Source organism: Pristiophorus japonicus, chromosome 6 (genome assembly GCF_044704955.1).
Source record: "Pristiophorus japonicus isolate sPriJap1 chromosome 6, sPriJap1.hap1, whole genome shotgun sequence".
Classification (NCBI taxonomy): domain Eukaryota; kingdom Metazoa; phylum Chordata; class Chondrichthyes; family Pristiophoridae; genus Pristiophorus; species Pristiophorus japonicus.
The window spans coordinates 5,969,439-5,989,139 of record NC_091982.1 but is presented as its reverse complement, the minus strand read 5'-3'; the positions used below and the strand labels follow the sequence as shown (position 1 = coordinate 5,989,139).

The window sequence follows — 19,701 nt, the reverse complement described above, 5'->3', positions numbered from 1 at the left end:
TGTGGCACACAAGGACCAAGCAAAGACTATCTCCAACAAGTGAGAGTCTAACCACCAACCCTTGACATTCAACAGCATTACCATCGCCGAATCCTCCACCATTAACATCCTAGGGGTCACCATTGACCAGAAACTTAACTGGACCAGCCACATAAATACTATAGCATCATCATAGGTAGTCCCTTGAAATCGAGGAAGACTTGCTTCCACTCTAAAAGTGAGTTCGTAGGTGGCTGTACAGTCCAATGCAGGAATTACAGTCTCTGTCACAGGTGTGCAGACAATGGTTGAAGGAAAGGGTGGGTGGTGAGCCTGGTTTGCTGCACGCTCCTTCTGCTGTCTACACTGCATGCTCTCGGCGACGAGACTCGAGGTGCTCAGCGCCCTCCCGGATGCTCTTCCTCTGCTTTGGGCGATCTCGGGCCAGGGACTCCCAAGTGCCAGTGGGGATGTTACACTTTATCAAGGAGGCTTTGATACTATAGCAACAAGAGCAGGTCAGAGGCTGGGTATTCTACGGCGAGTGACTCACCCCCTGACTCCCCAAAGCCTTTTCACCATTTACAAGGCGCAAGTCAGGAGTGTGATGGAATACTCTCCACTTGCCTGGACGAGTGCAGCTCCAACAACACTAAAGAAGCTCGTCACCATCCAGGACAAAGCAACCCGCTTGATCGGCACCCACTTCACCACCTTAAATATTCACACTCCCCACCACCGGCGCACCGTGGCTGCAGTGTGCACCATCTACAAGATGCACTGCAGCAACTCGCCAAGGCTTCATCGGCAGCACCTCCCAAACCCGCGACCTCTACCACCTAGAAGGACAAGGGCAGCCGGCGCATTGGAACACCATCACCTGCAGCTTCCCCTCCAAGTTGCACATTATTCTGACTTGGAACTATATCGCTGCTCCTTCATCGTTGCTAGCTCAAAATCCTGGAACTCCTTCCCGAACAGCACTGTGGGAGTCCCTTCACCAAAGGGACTGCTGCAGTTCAAGAAGTTGACTCAGCACCACCTTCTCAAGGGCAATTAGGGATGGGCCATAAATGCTGGCCTTGGTAGCGACGCCCACATCCCAGGAACGATTAAAAAATTCCATTTGCCTTTAAAAAAAATGTTGTACCTTTCCACTAGCTTGTAATGATTTCTGAACTTGGAAGCCTAAATATCTCTGCCCTCCACAGTGCCGAGGATCTCAATATTTAGAAAGTACACTGATGTATCTTTCTTTGGCCCGCAATGGATGACCTCACACAGGGACGGATTAAGGGTGCCTGCAGGAAATGACATTAGTGAGCTAAGTCACAGGGCACTATACTGAGTATGCATCAGATCAAGGTCAAGGTCAGGTCAGGTCTATATCTCAGGTTATGTTCTCATTGATACTATGATGACACTCATTTAATATTTTATTATGTTTCCAAACACTCAAGCCAATACCTTGATGAAACCCCGTATAAACAGTAAACAACAACACTTTAATTTAAAAAAATCTGCTAACTCGACAATGACAATGTAGAACAAGACAGCGCAATTCTTTTGGAAGATCATCATTTGTTATTTGCATTCCATTTTCTCCACAGAGGCAACTACAAGTATAACATTACATCGGTCTTTTCCAAGATTTTTGTCGGCTAAACTCATCAATGATTTTCGAGAAGTCAAGTCCTCTCAGTACTTTGCTCTCGATGCTCATGATCGAAAGACTATTAAGTTGATCTTATCCCATTCGATACCTGACCTCATCCTTGATGTGTTTTAGTTTCGAGAAGGACCGCTCACCACTGCAATTTGATATCGTCATCGACAGATATAAGCGAAGAGCTATTTCAATGTTAGAAAAGGTTTGGGTGAGGGCGTGTGTATGGAGGAATTGGTACATTCTCAGCTCTGCTGACTTAGTTTGTTTGACACAAATTGAGGTTTGAAGCTCTGTTGAGGATGCCACCAAGCTAAAAAAAAACTGGATGAATTCACTTTCAATCATAGGTTCCAGATCTTTGGAATAGGAGTGGGCAAGATTTGCTGTGGCTTACTTGATCTCAGGAGTTGAGAGAGCAGCTAGCTTGGACAGGAATCCAAACTAACAGTTGATTTCCTTGTATGTTTCAAGACGGTATTTCAAGGTACTGATTAGTTGATCAATGATGACAAGGAACACTACAGTTTTGAATTTGTCTTTGGGTGACAGCACAGTGTTTTCAGCATCGCCATTGTCATAGCAGCAGTTGCGTACCCAGATGCGCCTCTGAACTGAATTGTACCCATTGTGGCCACACAGTTTAATCCCTAGGTCTTCGAAGTCCTCAAACTCTGTCTGCTGGGTCTGGACAAAATCGACAAGGGACTCGAGTAAGGACACCATGACATTCAGATTCAAGCCGGTCTCTTGATGTGAGAGGTTAGTCAGGTGAAAGCGTTTCAAGACTGTGTTCCAAATAACAATGACAATAGCTGAATCCAATTCACTCAGTTTGTCAAGGATCAACTGAGCTTCATTTTGGCATTCAACTTTCTGTTCCACGTCAGTTGCCAGGGATTCCAACACTTCGCATATGGGAGTGTAACCTATGAGCTGGGCTGACACTGCTTCATACCTTGCTGACCATCGAGTAGCAGAAAGCTGTTTGACGACAGACAGCCCTAAAGGCTTTCGTTTTTCATAAAGCAGTCGCCAGCTATACGTCGATGCAGAGAGAAAAGTTTTGTACACTGTCAAAAAATCTGACGATCACTGGGCTACATTCAGCAGTGCGCTGTGCTTGGTATAAGCATCGCATAGGGCATTGCTCTTTGATGATAGTTTCGACACCAATGTAATTCCCACTCATATTTGAAGCATTATCATAAGATTGTCAGCAACAATTTTGTATGTGATCTAGTTATCATAAAAAAAAGGCCAGTATTATTTCTTGTCCAGTATGGCTGATTATCAGCAAGAACCTCAGGACCAGTCGGTAGAACATAGTGGATGACAAATGTCAGCTGATCTGAGTGTGTGACATCGACCGTTGAATCAACAGATATTGAGTAGAACTTCGCTGATTTCAATTCCTGGATAATTATCTCAAGTACTTTGTCACCCATCAGACTAATCAGTTTTTCACAAGTGATGGAAGACAAGTATGAAGTCAGTCAGTCAGTCATCGAGGAAGATTTGCTTCCACTCTAAAAGTGAGTTCTCAGGTGACTTGAACAGTCCAATACGAGAATTACAGTCTCTGTCACAGGTGGGACAGTCATTGAAGGGTGGGGAGTCTGGTTTGCCGCATGCTCCTTCCGCTGCCTGCGCTTGCTTTCTGCATGCTCTCGGTGACAAGACTCGAGCTGGTTAGTGCTTTCCCGGATGTTCTTCCTCCATTTAGGGCGGTTTCTGGCCAGGGACTCCCAGGTCTCAGTGGGGATGTTGTATTTTATCAAGGAGGCTTTGAGGGTGTCCTTGAAATGTTTCCTCTGTCCACCTGGGGCTTGCTTGCCGTGTAAGCATTCACATTTACATCAATAAATCCCATCCTCATCGCCATTGATATGCTCTTACTATACAGTATAATTGCACACGAGGCCCATGCCTGAGAGAAGGTCAGTCTGTGACCTGTCCTTTATTCCTTAGCACTCAATTGCAGGAAGTGGGTGGAGCTTCCCTTTTTATATCTGAAGGTCCAGGTTAGGAATGTCTCCCACAAGTTCACCACCTAGTGGTCATTGTTCTCACAGTGTACAACTTAGGTCAGATTATACATGGGTTACAATGCTGGTTGAATACATGACATCACCTCCCCCACAAAGTCTTATTGGGGTCACAGGTTGAGTCTCTCTGGTGATTTATGCTCCCTTGTAGAGCGCCTGAGTTGGGGCTCCGGTTGTTGGGCGCTGGCCTGAGTGTCTGCTGTTTGCGGTGCCTCAGGCCTATCCGGACTGCCCACAGTGACTGGGCTCTCCTCCCTTTGGTTCCTGTGTTCGGTCAACTGTGGAGGAATGAACTCTAGCTCTGCTTCTTCTATAGGGTTGCTGAACCTCCTTTTTGTTTGATCCACATGTTTGCGGCAGATTTGTCCATTGGTAAGTTTAACTACCAGAATCCTATTTCCCTCTTTGGCAACCACAGTGCCTGCGAGCCATTTGGGCCCTGCAGCGTAGTTGAGGACAAAAACAGGGTCATTTACATCAATACATCGCGCCCTCGCATTCCTGTCATGGTAGTCATATTGTGACTGGCGCCTGCTCTCGACAATTTCTTTCATGGTGGGGTGTATAAGGGATAACCGGGTTTTGAGCGTCCTTTTCATTAGCAGCTCTGCTGGTGGAACCCCTGTGAGCGAGTGTGGTCGGGATCTGTAGGCCAACAGGAGGCGTAATAAGCGGCTTTGTAAGGAACCCCCTTGGATTCTGAGCATCCCCTGTTTGATTATCTGCACTGCTCGTTCTGCCTGGCCGTTTGAGGCCGGCTTGAACGGTGCCGTTCTGACATGGTTAATGTCATTGCCTGCCATGAAGTCCTGGAATTCAGTGCTTGTGAAGCATGGGCCATTGTCGCTGACCAAGATGTCCGGTAGACCGTGGGCGACGAACATTGCCCGTAGACTTTCTACCGTGGCAGAGGATGTGCTTGAATTTAAAATGTCACACTTGATCCATTTGGAGTAGGCGTCTACTACAACCAAAAACATTTTTCCCGTGAAAGGACCTGCGTAATCCACATGGATGCGTGACCAAGGCTTGGCGGGCCAGGACCAAGGGCTAAAGGGGCTTCCCTGGGCGCATTGCCTAGCTGGGCACACATGTTGCACCTGCGAACACAAAGTTCCAGATCTGCGTCTATCCCTGGCCACCAAACGTGTGACCTGGCAATTGCCTTCATCATGACAATGCCCGGGTGCTCATTATGGAGTTCTCTGATGAACACCTCTCTGCCCACCTGGGGCATGAATACGCGGTTTCCCCACAGTAGACAATCGGCCTGAATCGAGAGTTCATCCCTGCACCTGTGAAATGGTTTAAATTCCTCAGGGCATGCCCTGTATGTAGCTGCCCAGTCCCCATTCAGGACACATTTCTTGACTAGAGACAATAGTGGGTCTCTATTTGTCCAGACTTTAATCTGATGGGCTGTCACGGGTGAGCCTTCGCTTCCGAAAGTTTCAACAGCCATGACCATCTCAGCAGCATGCTCGGTAGCCCTCTCAGTGGTGGCTAGTGGGAGCCTGCTGAGTGCATCGGTGCAGTTTTCGGTGCCCGGTCTGAGCCGAATTGTGTAGTCATAGGCGGCTAACGTGAGTGCCCACCTCTGTATGCGGGCCGATGCGTTTGCATTTATGGCCTTGTTGTCAGCCAAAAGGGATGTTAGGGGGTGTGATTTGTCTCCAGCTCAAATTTCCTGCCAAACAGGTACTGGTGCATTTTCTTTACCGCATATACACATGCGAACGCCTCCTTTTCCACCATCCCATAGCCCCTTTCTGCCTGGGACAGACTTCTGGAGGCATAAGCTACCGGCTGTAACTGACCCTTGGCATTGACATGCTGCAACACACACCCGACCCCATAGGACGACGCATCGCACGTTAACACAAGTTTCTTACATGGGTCATATAACGTTAACAGATTGTTGGAACATAACAAATTGCGTTCTCTATTAAAAGCCCTTTCCTGGCTGTCCCCCCAGACCCATTCGCGACCTTTGCGTAGGAGCACATGTAGCGGCTCTAGCAGCGTGCTCAATTTGGGAAAAAAGTTACCAAAATAGTTCAGGAGCCCCAGGAACTCCGTCGTGTTAAGGGGTCTGGGTGCTCTCTGGATCGCTTCCGTCTTGGACACAGTAGGGCTGATCCCGTCTGCTGCTACCCTCATCCCCAGGAATTCTACCTCTGGAGCTAGGAAGACGCACTTCGCCTTTTTCAGTCGCAGCCGTACCTGGTCCAGTCTGCGGAGCACCTCCTCCAGATTGTGGAGGTGTTCTTCAGTATCGTAACCCGTGATGAGGATGTCGTCCTGAAAAACCACCGTCCCTGGAATCGACTTGAGGAGGCTTTCCATATTTCGTTGGTAGATCGTGGCGGCCGAGCGAATCCCGAACGGACATCTGTTGTACTCAAACACCCCCTTGTGTGTCGTGATGGTGGTCAGCTTCTTCAACTCACTCGCCAGCTCCTGGGTCATGTAAGCTGAGGTCAGGTCCAATTTTGAAAAAAGTTTGCCACCGGATAGCGTCGCAAAGAGGTCCTCCGCTCTCGGTAGCGGGTACTGGTCTTGGAGTGACACCCGATTGATGGTGGCCTTGTAATCACCACATATCCTGACTGACCCATCCGCCTTGAGCACCGGCACAATCGGGCTCGCCCAGTCACTGAATTCGACTGGCGAGATGATGACTTCCCTCAGCAGGCGGTCCAATTCGCCTTCTATCTTTTCCCGCATCATGTACGGCACCGCTCTGGCCTTGTGGTGTACTGGCCTGGCGTCCGGGTTTATGTGAATCACTACCTTGGCCCCCATGAAAGTGCCAATGCCGGGTTGAATACATGACAGGGCTCGCTTGCTGTGTAAGCGTTCTAAGTGGAGTGCTTGCTTTGGGAATCTTGTGTCAGGCATGCAAACAATGTGGCCCGCCCAACGGAGCTGGTCGAGTGTGGTCAGTGCTTCGATGCTGGGGATGTTGGCCTGATCGAGAACACTGACGTTGGTGCGTCTGCCCTCCCAAGGGATTTGCAGGATCTTGCAGAGACATCATTGGTGGTATTTCTCCAGTGATTTGAGGTATCTGCTGTATATGATCCACATCTCTGAGCCGTGCAGGAGGGCAGTGTAACTACAGCCCTGTCGACCATGAGCTTGGTTCAGATTTGAGGGCCTGATCTTCGAAAACTCTCTTCCTCAGGTGGATGAATGCTGTGCTGGGGCACTGGAGGTGGTGTTGAACCTCGGCGTCGATGTCTGCCCTTGCTGAAATTAGGCTCCCGAGGTATGGAAAGTGGTCCACGTTTTCCAGGGCCACGCCATGGATCTTATGGCTCGGGGGGCAGTGCTGTGTGACGGGGTCAGGTTGGTGCAGGACTTTTTTGTCTTACGGATGTTTAGTGTAAGGCCCATGCTTTCGTACGCCTCAGTGAAGATGTTGACTATGACTTGCAGTTCAGTCTCTGAGTGTGCGCAGATGCAAGCGTTGTCCGCGTACTGTAATTCAACGACAGGATGGGACGGTCTTGGACCTGGCTTGGAGACGACGAAGATTGAGCAGGTTCCCACTGGTTCTGTAGTTCAATTCCACTCCAGCAGGGAGCTTGTTGAGTGTGAGGTGGAGCATTGCAGCGAGGAAGCTCGAGAAGAGGGTCGGGGCGATGACGCAGCCCTGCTTGACCTCGGTCCGGACGTGGATTGGGTCTGTAATGGATCCGTTGGTCAGGATCACGGCCTGCATGTCGTCATGGAGCAGGCGGAGGATGGCGACAAATTTTTGGAGGCAGCCGAAATGAAGGAGGACGCTCCATAGTCCCTCACGGTTGTTAGTGTCCAAGTCCTTCGTAAGGTCAAAGAAGGCCATGTACAAGGGTTGGTGCTGTTCCCTGCATTTCTCTTGTAGTTGTCGTGCCGTAAAGATCATGTCCATTGTGCCCCGTCGTGGACGGAATCTGCACTGTGACTCCGAGAGGAGCTCCTCAGCCACAGGGAGAAGACTGTTGATGAGGACTCTAGCGATGACCTTCCCAGTGGTTGATAGCTGGGAGATTCCTCTGTAGTTGCCGCAGTCGGACTTGTCCCCTTTTTTAAAGATGGTCACAATTACTGCATCTCTTGAGGTCTCCCGGCATGGTCCCCTCCCTCCAGATGAGAGAGATGAGGTCATGCATTCGTGCCAATAGTGCCTCTCCGCCATACTTTAGTGCCTCAGCGGGGATTCCATCCGCTCCCGTAGCCTTGTTGTTCTTGAGCTGACGGGTGGCCTTTTGTACCTCGTGCAGGGCTGGGGTATGAAATATGGTCCTTGCCTTTGTTGGCCAACCGCTTGATGTGTTCAGCAAGAAATGCATCGTAGTTTGCGAGAATCTCCAACACACCCAGATAATTATCATTACTTGGAGACCCAGTGATTTTGTCTCTGCCTCACAAGTCCTGTCTACACTATTTACTGTGCCACTTAACTTGGTGTTGTCAGCAAACCTAGAAATACAGTCTTCAGGAGTGGAGAGGAACTTTTCTTTAGAAAAATGATTGAGTGAGAATTATTGATTGTCCCAAAGTTACAAATTTGAGTTGTTTGGGTTTTAAATTGCTGCACATTGTAAATGTAGAACTGTGTGGATTTGTTGCACAATGTTGCTCCACGCCAAATAACTTGTCCTTGTCATCAAACAGCTGCATTAAAACTGTCTTACTGTTTTAATATTCTGTGTTCGAAAGGGGCGCCGTGCAAAACAAACATGGGGAGGAATGGGGGCGGACGATGAGAAGATGAGTGACACATGTGACTGGACATCGTGTTGCAAACAGCAACAAGAAAGTTTGGTCAATCACATTTTGTTTTTAAAATAACGAAGAAGTTATTCTCATTTTAAAATAATAAATACAGAAGGACGCTGCAGAAAGACGATTGTGTTAACTGCACGGAACTTGCAGCAAAGAAAAGGATGAGGCTATCACGAGTACCCAGTATACGATATTTTGTATCGACTCTGTCTCAGACTTCCTGTTGCTCTGACGAGGCAAAGAGCTGTGAGCCAGTCAATTTTACAATATTGTGCATCGAATTCAAGACCCTGCATACAAGGAATTGTCAAATTCACCGCCTCATTTACATTCCTCTGCAGGATTGCAGGCAAATGCTGGGCAATCCGGAAAAAAGAAATGTTGCTGGTGCTTTATTTTAAAGAGAGCCTGTTGGATTTGAATGAGAATAGATCGGGAGCTTGTTCAATCTGTCTAGACCCCTCCCCTAGCAGAGAAGCAGCGCTCTCTGGAGGCCAGTGCAAGATCTGTCAGAAAGCAAAGAGCGATCCCATTCGCGGCTCAGGCTGGTTTCTCCCTGACAGCTGTTTGGTTGCATTGCACGCCTCGTATCAGTGACTATTTTTTCGATAGATTTTATTTTTGTATTAAAAAAAAAATGCCTTTTTGCAAGAGGCTCGTGCGGCCTGTGCGAGTTTGCCGTTTGCACGGGGAAGGGAGATCGCTGACAGCGTTGGAGAATCTGATCGATGTGTCCAGCTTTACTTTGGGAAGTGTCCTGAGGCAGCTTTCGGCTCTGGCCAGAGAGGCGGTGAGTGTGCTGGAGGAGATCGAGCTGGAGATCGGATCGATTAGCCATCGGGCGCTGCTCCTGGAGGTCAGAATCATCGGTTTGCACAGATACGTGTCAGCCCTGGCTCTCAGACCTGCTGCACCCTGTGAGTACCAATGGAGCAACTTCTATCCAGCTTCTTCAGGGGAGGGAAGGGTGGGGCAATGTCTGCATGAAACAAGCAATTGCCAAACTTTTTTGTGGAGGTGGAAGATCCATGTGTGAGTGTCAGCAGCATGATATTATGCTCAGGTACTGGAGCCTTTTGATGTGATTTACACTATTCCGCAGATACTTGAGTGTCAGCTCTGTATAAATGCCTTCAATGTTTAATGAGGACTTGTGCCGGCGGTTGCAGGTTAACATTAAGAGCTGTTGATGGAAGCACTGTGACATGCTTGGGATGCAATGCGTTAATTAAGTGTATTACTACATGAATGAAGTGCCTTGTTCTATGCTGGGGAGCAACGATTGTCGTAGATCTTCTCGATGAATTATCAGCTACAATCCTTGGTAGAAATTGTCATCAATTTGTATCATACAAGGCAAAGTGGAAGAAAGTTTAAAATCTGTCAGCTCAGTTGCTAAAAGCGCTGCCTAGTATTTCACTGGTTCACATAGACCAGGAAGTTGACAAGTTCAATCTGTGGTCTCTGCTGAGTTAGTTGATCTCAGCTGTCAGGTGACAGGGGAATGACAAGTGGCTTCAATATCCCCTGGGCAACGGAGGGGGAAAATAACCAACCAAGGATCCTGCTCCTGATCACTATCCAATGACTGTTGTTGAAAGTGTGCAAGTCTGAATGTCAGGTGAGGTCAAGACCGAAGATGGCTGTGATGACCCCCTCCATTTGGTAAAATATCTTGCTGATATTCGCCGTCACACATGAAGGATAGCTGCTTCGGAAAGGTATTGGAGGGCAGCTCATGCCCAAGGAACCATATCCAAAGACAGCACCTTCAGGTGAGTAGGGGAGACAATTAGAGCACAAAAAGTGTCCCTTATCTGTCTCTAAATCATCCATCGACAGATTGCGTGGGAATGAAGTTGAATACCACTCTGCAGTTGTCAATAAGTCCCCTGTTATTTGATATCTGACTCTCAATATAAAGTATGACGGGGCACAGTGCAATATCTAGCTGATTTATTTCAGTTCAGGAAGTCTTGCTCAATGACCTTTGTTTTAAGCATTATGGAGTTGAGGATCTGTGATTTTAATGTTTTCTCTTTAGCTCAGCTTCCAACGCCATATCCTTTTCTTCACGAAGACAGACTTCTTCCACCTCACGGGGTTGGGGATAATATATTAGCATGGATAGAGGATTGGCTAACTGACAGTAAATAGAGAGTCGGGATAAATGGGTCATTTTCCGGTTGGCAAATAGTGACTAGTGGGTAGCCGCAGAGATCAGTGCTGGGTCCTCAACTATTTACAATCTATATTAATGATTTGGATGAAGGGACCGAGTGTAATGTAGCCAAGTTTGCTGATGATACAAAGATGGGTGGGAAAGCAAATTGTGAGGAGGACAGAAAAAATCTGCAAAGGGATATAGACAGACTCAGTGAGTGGGCTAAAACCTGGCAGATGGAGTATAATATGGGAAAATGTGAGGCTATCCACTTTGGCAGTAAAAATAGAAAAGCAAATTACAATTTAAATGGAGAAAAATTGCAAAGTGTTGCAGTACAGAGGGACCTGGGGGTCCTTGTGTATGAAACGCAATAAGTTAATAGGCAGGTACAGCAAGTAATCAGGAAGGCAAATAGAATGTTGGCCTTTATTGCAAGGGGGATAGAGTATAAAAGCAGAGAAGTCCTGCTACAACTGTACAGGGTATTGGTGAGGCTACACCAGGAGTACTGCGTAAAGTTTTGGTCTCCGTATTTAAGGAAGGATATACTTGCTTTGGGGGCTGTTCAGAGAAGGTTCATGCGATTGATTCTGGAGATGAGGGGGTTTACTTTTAAAGATAGGTTGAGTAATTTGGACCTATACACATTGGAGTTCAGAAGAATGAGAGGTGATCTTATCGAAACATATAAGATAATGAAGAGGCTCGACAAGGTGGATGCAGAGAGGATATTTCCACTCATATTGGGGAAACTAAAACTAGAGGGCATAGCCTCAGAGAGCTGTGGAGGCTGGGTCATTGAATATTTTTAAGGCGGCATTAGACAGATTTTTGAGCATTAAGGGAATAAAGGGTTATGGGGAGCGGGCAGGGAAGTGGAGCTGAGTCCATGATCAGATCAGCCATGATCTTATTAAATGGCGGAGCAGACTCGAGGGGCCAGGTGGCCTACTCCTGCTCCTATTTCTTATGTTCTTATGTAATATTGTCCATCTCTGCTCCTGCCTCAGCCCATCTTCTGCTGAAAGCCACATCCATGCTTTTGTTACCACTAGATTCAACAATTCCAATGCTTTCTTGGCCAGTCTCTCATCTTCTACCCTTCATAAACTCAAGCTCATCCAAAACTCTGCTGCCCATATCCTAACTCGCTCCAAGTCCCATTCACCCATCACCCCAGTGCTGGCTGACCTACCCTGGCTCCCAGTCCACCAGTGCCTCAGTTTTAAAACATTTTTCCTTATGTGCAAATTCCTCTATGTCCTCGCCCCTCCCTATCTCTGTAAACTCCTCCAGCCCTACAGCCCTCCAAGAAATCTGGGTTGCTCCAATTCCGGCCTCTTGTGAATTCACCACATCCTTTGCCCCACGATTGGAGGCTGTGCTTTCAGTTGTCTAGGTCCTAAACTCTGGAATTCCCTTGTTAAACCTCTCCACCTCTCCACCTCTCCAGCTCTCTCTTTTCCTTTAAGATGTTCCTTAAAACATACCAATTTGACCAAGTTTTTAGTTAGCTGTTCTTTGGCTCTGTGTCAATTCTTGTCTGATTCTGCTCCTGTGAAGCGACTTGGGACATCTCATTAAAGTAAAGGCTAAAGGAGCTCGATAAAGGCAAGTCACAGACAGATTTCTCACTTTGCTTGCATTTCACTGAGCTGCCAGTCCACCATCCTTCTCCATATTATTGTTCAGTATGGATCAGCCAAGGACAACTCTGCAGAGATCTGTTGATTCAGGTGAACAGTAGAAATGAAAACCCTCACCTTTGAAACAAAACCGCCATGAGAAACGGCTGACATGCCAGTTGGAAACAAAATAAACAGATAATATTGTCTGTGCTTTCAATGGGCTTGCACATAGCTGACACACGACTGCTTTTCCTTCCAAATGGGACCTGTCTCAGGGATCCACTGTATTAGACTTCAGCAGCAACTGGATCTGCTAAAGCAGCCTTGGCGGATTCACACAGAGTGGCTGAGCCAGGGCATGGCAGGACATCTGCTCCCCTCCCCAACAGGCTGAACCCTCCATGGAAGGTCAACAACCAAAACAATCACATCCTCTCACTGTAAATATTCATGTGAACAATGAGCAAAAACCACAGCAGCTGCAAATTGAATGACATAGAAATGACAACGTGGAACTGGTCCGTTTGGCCTCACCAGTCTAAGTTGGTGATTGCCCTGCACTTGAGCAGCAGTTTTAATCCAATGTGTCTGTGCTGCTCCCATATCTCTTCATCCCCCTTCCTTCAATCACTTATCTAATTTATTGTTAAATGTTGACATGGTCACTAACTGCAGTAGTGCATTCCACAGCCTCTCAGCCCTCTGTGTATAAAGAACAAAGTTACTCCTGCTCTCTTTCCTAAATCTCTTGCATTTAATCTTTTATCTGCTCCCTTGTTCTAGACCCCTCGATCACTGGATACAGTCTGTTTCTCTCTACTCTTCCTATCCCTTCATAATTTTAACCACCTCGATCAAATCTTCTCTGTTCGAACAAAAATAACCACAATTTTCAAATATTCCTTTGTATTTGTATTTTGTCATAAAGCAGTATTGTAGTGAATCTACAGTGTACTCTGTTGCTTCAACATCATTCTTATAGTTTGGAACCCAGTGGTTTTCCTAAGGTTTTATATAGATTCACGATTACGTCTCAACTTTTATGTCCTATGCCTTTTTCCACAAAACCCAGTATTGCGTTTACTTATTTTATGACTTAACCCACTTAAGATGCTCCTTTTAACGTCACAGAAATTTCGGGAAACACTTAGCAGGTCAGTTAACATTTGTGGAATGAAAAGACATGGCGATGTTTCAGGTATGGTCCCTTCACCAGAACTATTTATATGCCTTGGCATTTGGACAACTGGAAGTGGAAGAAAAGGAAATTCTCTAAAGGGCAGTACCTCATTGAAGGTCCCCCTGAGCGTTTTGGGCATTTTGACTCTTGCACATTTTCCCTTGCAACAGCAGCAGATGCAACATCTGTTTGTTCATGTCTTCCCACACCATTGCTCTAACCTGTGTGTCAGCAATTTGCCCATGTTTTGTACACTGATCATTGTTTAGACTTCTCTACATTGGGGAGACCAAAAGACAGATTGTCAAACCCTTCCATTCTGTGCAGAGTTGTGATCCTGACTAGCTCAATAAAGGTTTAAGGAACATTAGCTCATTTTTCTCCTGGGGATTTGCCATACCCCCATCCTCTTCCACCTAGAAGGACAAGTGTAGCAGGCGCATGGGAACACCATCACCTGCAAGTTCCCCTCCAAGTTATACACCATCCTGACTTGGAAGTATACCGCTGTTCTTTCATCGTCACTGGGTCAAAATCCTGGACAGCCTCCCTAACAGCACTGAGGGAGTACCTTCACCACACGGACTGCAGTGGTACAAGACGGTACAAGTGGCTCATCACCACCAGCACCACCTTCTTGAGGGCACTTCGGATGGACAATAAACGCTGGCCTTGCCAAAGACGTCCATATCCCAGGAACGAATAAAGAAGTTCACTGGTCTGAATATTGACTTTGATTAACTTAAGACCATGATATTATCGTTCCCCCATTTTCTCAGAAGCCGGAGATGCTGGGAATGTATCTGGGTGGAGGGGCGTAATTGACATTTGAGGTTTGGAGTCTTCATCGTACCCAGTTCTGGTAGGAGATGTGCTCCCAGTATTTTGTCTTGTCCTTTCTGTTTTGGAGAGCAGATGAGCCTTTCTATGTATTTCCAACATTTTATTTCAGTTTTTTTTTATCTCTTCCATTTTCTTTTCTCCCACTTTGTTCACATGTATATTTTTGTGTTTTTTCTACCAATCTTCTCGTCTTTTCACTGGCTTAATCAATTCATATCCTTTCTTTTTTAGTGCCAGTTCTGTGAGATGGTCTTCCAATATCATCCACCACTTTTCTCATTCCAGCTTTTCAGAAACACTAATTTAACCCATGAACTTCACTGTGCGACAGGAGTCAGAATTCCTGACTCTTGACGTTTACATGTCACATTTTGTGCAATCCCATTGAAGGGCTTGCTTTTCCGATAGTTCTGGTGAAGGATCAGCACTCGAAATATCAGCTTGTCTTTTCTCTTTACAGCTGCTGACAGACCTGCTGGATATTTCCAGCATTTTCTGTTTCACTTCAGACCTCTAGCATTTGCTTAAGAACATAAGAAATAGGAACAGGATTAGGCCATTTGGCCCCTCGAGCCTGCTCCACCATTCAATAAGATCATGGCTGATCTGATCATGGACTCAGTTCCACTTCCCTGCCCGCTCCCCTAACCCTTTACTCCCTTATCGCTCAAAAATCTACCTTAAATATATTCAAGGACCCAGCCTCCACAGCTCTCTGGGGCACAGAATGCCATAGATTTACAATCCTCTGAGAGAAGAAATTCCTCCTCATCTCAGTTTTAAATGGGCGGCCTCTTATTCTGAGACTATGTTCCCTAGGTTTAGTTTCCCCTAGGAGTAGAAATATCCTCTCTGCATCCACCTTGTCGAGCCCCCTCATTATCTTATATATTTCGATAAGATCACCTCTCATTCTTCTGAACTCTAATGTGTATAGGCCCAACCTACTCAACCTAACATCATAAGTCAACCCCCTCATCTCTGGAAACAACCTAGTGAATCACCTCTGAGCAGCCTCCAATGCAAGTATATCCTTCCTTCAATACAGAGACCAAAACTGTACGCAGTACTCTAGATGTGGCCTCACCAATACCCTGTACAATTGTAGCAGGACTTCTCTGCTTTTATACTCTATTCCCCTTGCAATAAAGGCCAACATTCCATTTGCCTTTCTGATTAATTGCTGTACCTGCACACTAACTTTTTGTGTTTCATGCACAAGGACCCCTAGGTCCCTCTGTACTGCAGCACTTTGCAATTTTTCCCCATTTAAATTGTAATTTGCTTTTCTATTTTCACTGCCAAAGTGGATAACCTCACATTTTCCCACATTATACTCCATCTGCCAGATTTTTGCCCACTCAATTAGCCTGTCTATATCCCTTTGCAGATTTTTTGTGCCCTCCTCACAATTTGTTTTCCCACCCATCTTTGTATCATCAGCAAACTTGGCTACATTACACTCGGTTCCTTCATCCAAGTCATTAATATAGATTGTAAATAGTTGCATGTTTTCTGCTGTTATTATCCTCTGTATAGGATGGTATCAGTTTCTCCTTAAATATATTTCAAAATTCTGATGGGTATAGTTTAATTACACCATTATTATCATTACCACTGCAACAGGAATTTCACAATATTGTCATAAACCCTTTCTTTTCACTGTATCACGAGTCACTGTGTTATGAGTAGAAGACACTAAAAACATCCCGATAGTGAATAATCAAGGGGCTAGAGGGTGGAAGGAACTTAATACATTCACTATCACTAATGAAGTAGTACTTGGTAAAATAATGGGACTAAAGGTGGACAAGTCCCCTGGACCTGATGCCTTACATCCTCGGGTTTTAAAAGAGGTGGCTGCAGAGATAGTGGATGCATTGATTGTAATCTATCAAAATTCCCTGGATTTTGGGGAGGTCACAGCACATTGGAAAACCTCAAATGTAATGCCCCTATTTAAAAAAGGAGGCAGACAAAAACCAGGAAACTATAGGCCAGTTAGTGTAACATCTGTTGTTGGGAAAATGCTGGAGCACATAATTAAAGAAGCAGTAGTGGGACATAATTCAATCAAGCAGAGTCAGCATGGTTTTATGAAAGGGAAATCATGTTTGACAAATTTGCTGGAGTTCTTTGAGGCTGTAACGAGCAGGGTGGATAAGGGGAAACCAGTGGGTGTGGTGTATTTGGATTTCCAGAAGGCATTCGACAAGGTGCCACATAAAAGGTTACTGCACAAGATAAAAGTTCATGGGGTTGGGGATAAAATATTAGCATGGATAGAGGATTGGCTAACTAACAGAAAACAGAGAGTCAGGATAAATGGGTAATTTTCCGGTTGGCAAACAGTGACTAGTGGGGTGCCGCAGGGGATCGGTGCTGGGACCCCAACTATTTACAATCTATATTAATGACTTGGATGAAGGGACCGAGTGTAATGTGGCCAAGTTTGCTGATGATACAAAGATGGGTGGGAAAGCAAATTGTGAGGAGGACACAAAAAATCTGCAAAGGGATATAGACAGGCTAAGTGAGTGGGCAAAAATTTGGCAGATGGAATATAATATGGGAAAATGTGAGGTTGTCTCCTTTGGCAGAAAAAAAACGGGGAAGAAAATTATAAGTTAAATGGAGAAAAATTGCAAAGTTCTGCAGTACAGATGGACCTGGGGGCCCTTGTGCATGAAACACGCAAAGTTAGTTTGCGGGTACAGCAAGTAATCAGGAAGCTAAACAGAATGTTGTCCTTTATTGCAAGGGGGATAGAGTATAAAAGCAGAGAAGTCCTGCTACAACTGCAAAGGGTATTGGTGGGCCCACACATAGAGTACTGCGTACAGTTTTAGTCTCCGTATTTATGCATTAGAGGCTTTCCAGAGAAGGTTCACTAGGTTGATTCCGGAGATGAGGGGGTTGACTTATGAATATAGGTTGAGTAGGTTGGGCCTCTACACATTGGAGTTCAGAAGAATGAGAGGTGATCTTATCGAAACATATAAGATAATGAGGGGGCTCGACAAGGTGGATGCAGAGAGGATATTTCCACTCATAGGGGAAACTAAAACTAGGGGACATAGTCTCAGAATAAGGGGCCATCCATTTAAAACTGAGATGAGGAGGAATTTCTTCTCTCAGAGGGTTGTAAATCTGTGGAATTCTGTGACCCAGAGAGCTGTGAAGGCTGAGTCATTGAATATATTTAAGGTGGAGATAGACAGACTTTTGAGCGACAAGGGAATAAAGGGTTATGGGGAACGGGCAGCAAAGTGGAGCTGAGTCCATGATCAGATCTGCCATGATATTACTGAATGGCGGAGAAGGCTCGATGGGCCAAATGGCCTACTCCTGCTCCTATTTCTTATGTTCTTATGTTCTTATGTTTATCATATGTTAGTGATGCATATTTGCTGCCAAAGAGTCATTAAATGTTGAGATCATTAAATAGTCACTTGTTTAATTATTCAAGATACTTGTTTAGTGCTTAATCAGGACTTGCACCCTTCGGTAGTGAACACACCCAGCCCTGTGGTTATGAACTATCTGCAATGTTGTAGGGGTCAGTCCATTCTCGCAGTAGTCAGTTTCAGTAAGCAGGAATGCAGCTTCCTCGTGGGCAGTATACATCAAAGAAGAATGTGCGGATCTCCACACAGCTGCATGTATAAGCCCGAGTCTGTTTGTTCTGACTTTTATATTTCAGTGCAGACTTCCATTTATATAGCACCTTTCATGACCTCAGGACGACCAAAGCGTTTAAGTCAATGAAGTACTTGTGAAGTGTACTCACTGTTGTAATGTAGACAACATGGTAGCCAGTTTTCTCACAGCAAGCTTTCACGAACAGCAATGCGATAATTATCTGATAATCTGTTTTTGTGATGTTGATTGAGGGATAAATATTGACCCGGACACAGGGGATAATTTCCCTTCTCTTCAAAATAATGGGATCTTTTACGTCCACCTGCGAAAGCAGATGGGGTTTTGGATTAACGTCTCATCCAAAAGATGGCACCTTCACCAGTGCAGCGCACTGGAGTGCCAGCCGAGATTTCCGTGCTCACGTCTCTGAAGTGAGACTTGAGCTCACAACCTTCTGACTCAAAAGCAAGAGTGCCACCCACTGAGCTATGGCTGAGAGCAACAGTGACCTTCTGCTGGAGATTGTGGAGGCATTTCCATCCCTTGGGGCTCACAAATAGCTGGGTCCCGAAAGCCATTGATGGTGCCGAGTTCACCTCCTTTACATTGCAGCGTGCTGGCTCCTGCCACTCACTAACAAGGTCCAGCCATCAGAAAACCACTGAGGATTTGGTGGGTAAAGGATTATAAAGTGCCCATGTTTAATCCCTGATCTGCGCTCTGTCAGCCAATTTCAGATGTAGCGGCAGTTGAGATGATACAGTTGACTTCAGTGTCACTGTGTGATGGGGAGGGGAAAATCAGTGAGGAATTGGAATCAAAACACAAGGGGGTGAAATTCCCCCTTTTTTTGGAGGCCCGTTAGCACCAGCGGGGGATACTAAAACACTTTTTGCCCGGGGGTGGGGAGGGGGGTGCGGGGCGAGGTACTACCGGCTCCTGGGAAATTGCCCGGGAGTTTGTTGAGGGCAATGCCACACAACCGGCGATGACGATATGGCAGTGCACACCGACCCCTCAATGCTGCGCGCCAATCCCATACTGCCCCCACGGCCTGCGAGACCCGGACAAACGGCTGTCAATGGAAGTTGAAGAGGAGGTCCGCACCGCCATCTTGCCTTTTTTTGCCGACTCTCAGGTTGGCTTCCCTACGTGCATTTTCGCGTGGCCTGGGCCGCTGTTGTGCAGCCCGGCATTCAGTTTTGGGTGCCGGGCTGCAGGCCTGATACCACACTGCCTTTGTGGCCTTGCAGACGGCGCAACTACCCTGCCCTGTAAGTGAAGGGGAGGGGCATTGAAGCGCGTGAGCATGACGCGGAGTATCTGAGTAGTGCTAAGCAACTCTCCCCAGCATCGCCCCGGGATCCGCCCCTAAAGGAAGTGAAGCGTGCGAGATTGCGCTCCACTTCCTTTGAGTGGCGCTAAGCCCAATTCAGCGGCCGGAGCTGGACTTCTGCACCAGGCACAGGAAGTCGCGACCCCAGCAGGTTACCGCACCAATCGGATCGCAGGGCAATTTCACCCCCACAATTTCTAAATTTGTGGATGACAACAAATTGGGGGTGATAGTCAATACTGAGGAGGACTATAACAAATTACAAGAAGACATTAATAAACTTGAAGAATGGCATACAATTGGCAAATTAAATTCAACACAGGTAAATGTGAGGTTTTACATTTTGCTCAGAAAAGTAGGGAGGTCATATATCACTTGGAAAATACAAATCTAAGTGGGGTAGAAGAGCAAAGGGATCTTGGAGTACAAATACACAAAT

General features: G+C 46.3%; 1 protein-coding gene across 3 annotated transcripts in view; it reads left to right on the top strand.

Moving 5' to 3' along the window:
* The first annotated feature begins 8,729 nt into the window (after positions 1-8,729).
* Positions 8,730-19,701, top strand: part of nhsl2 (NHS-like 2) — a 424,653-nt gene continuing 413,681 nt past the window's right edge. For 2 of the 3 annotated variants that reach the window (XM_070882569.1, XM_070882568.1), the window contains exon 1: positions 8,730-9,383. In XM_070882569.1, coding sequence (XP_070738670.1) covers positions 9,104-9,383 — 280 coding nt within the window. In that variant the 5' untranslated portion in view covers positions 8,730-9,103. The remainder of the gene's footprint in view (positions 9,384-19,701) is intronic. The other variant, XM_070882574.1, reaches the window with a different exon arrangement.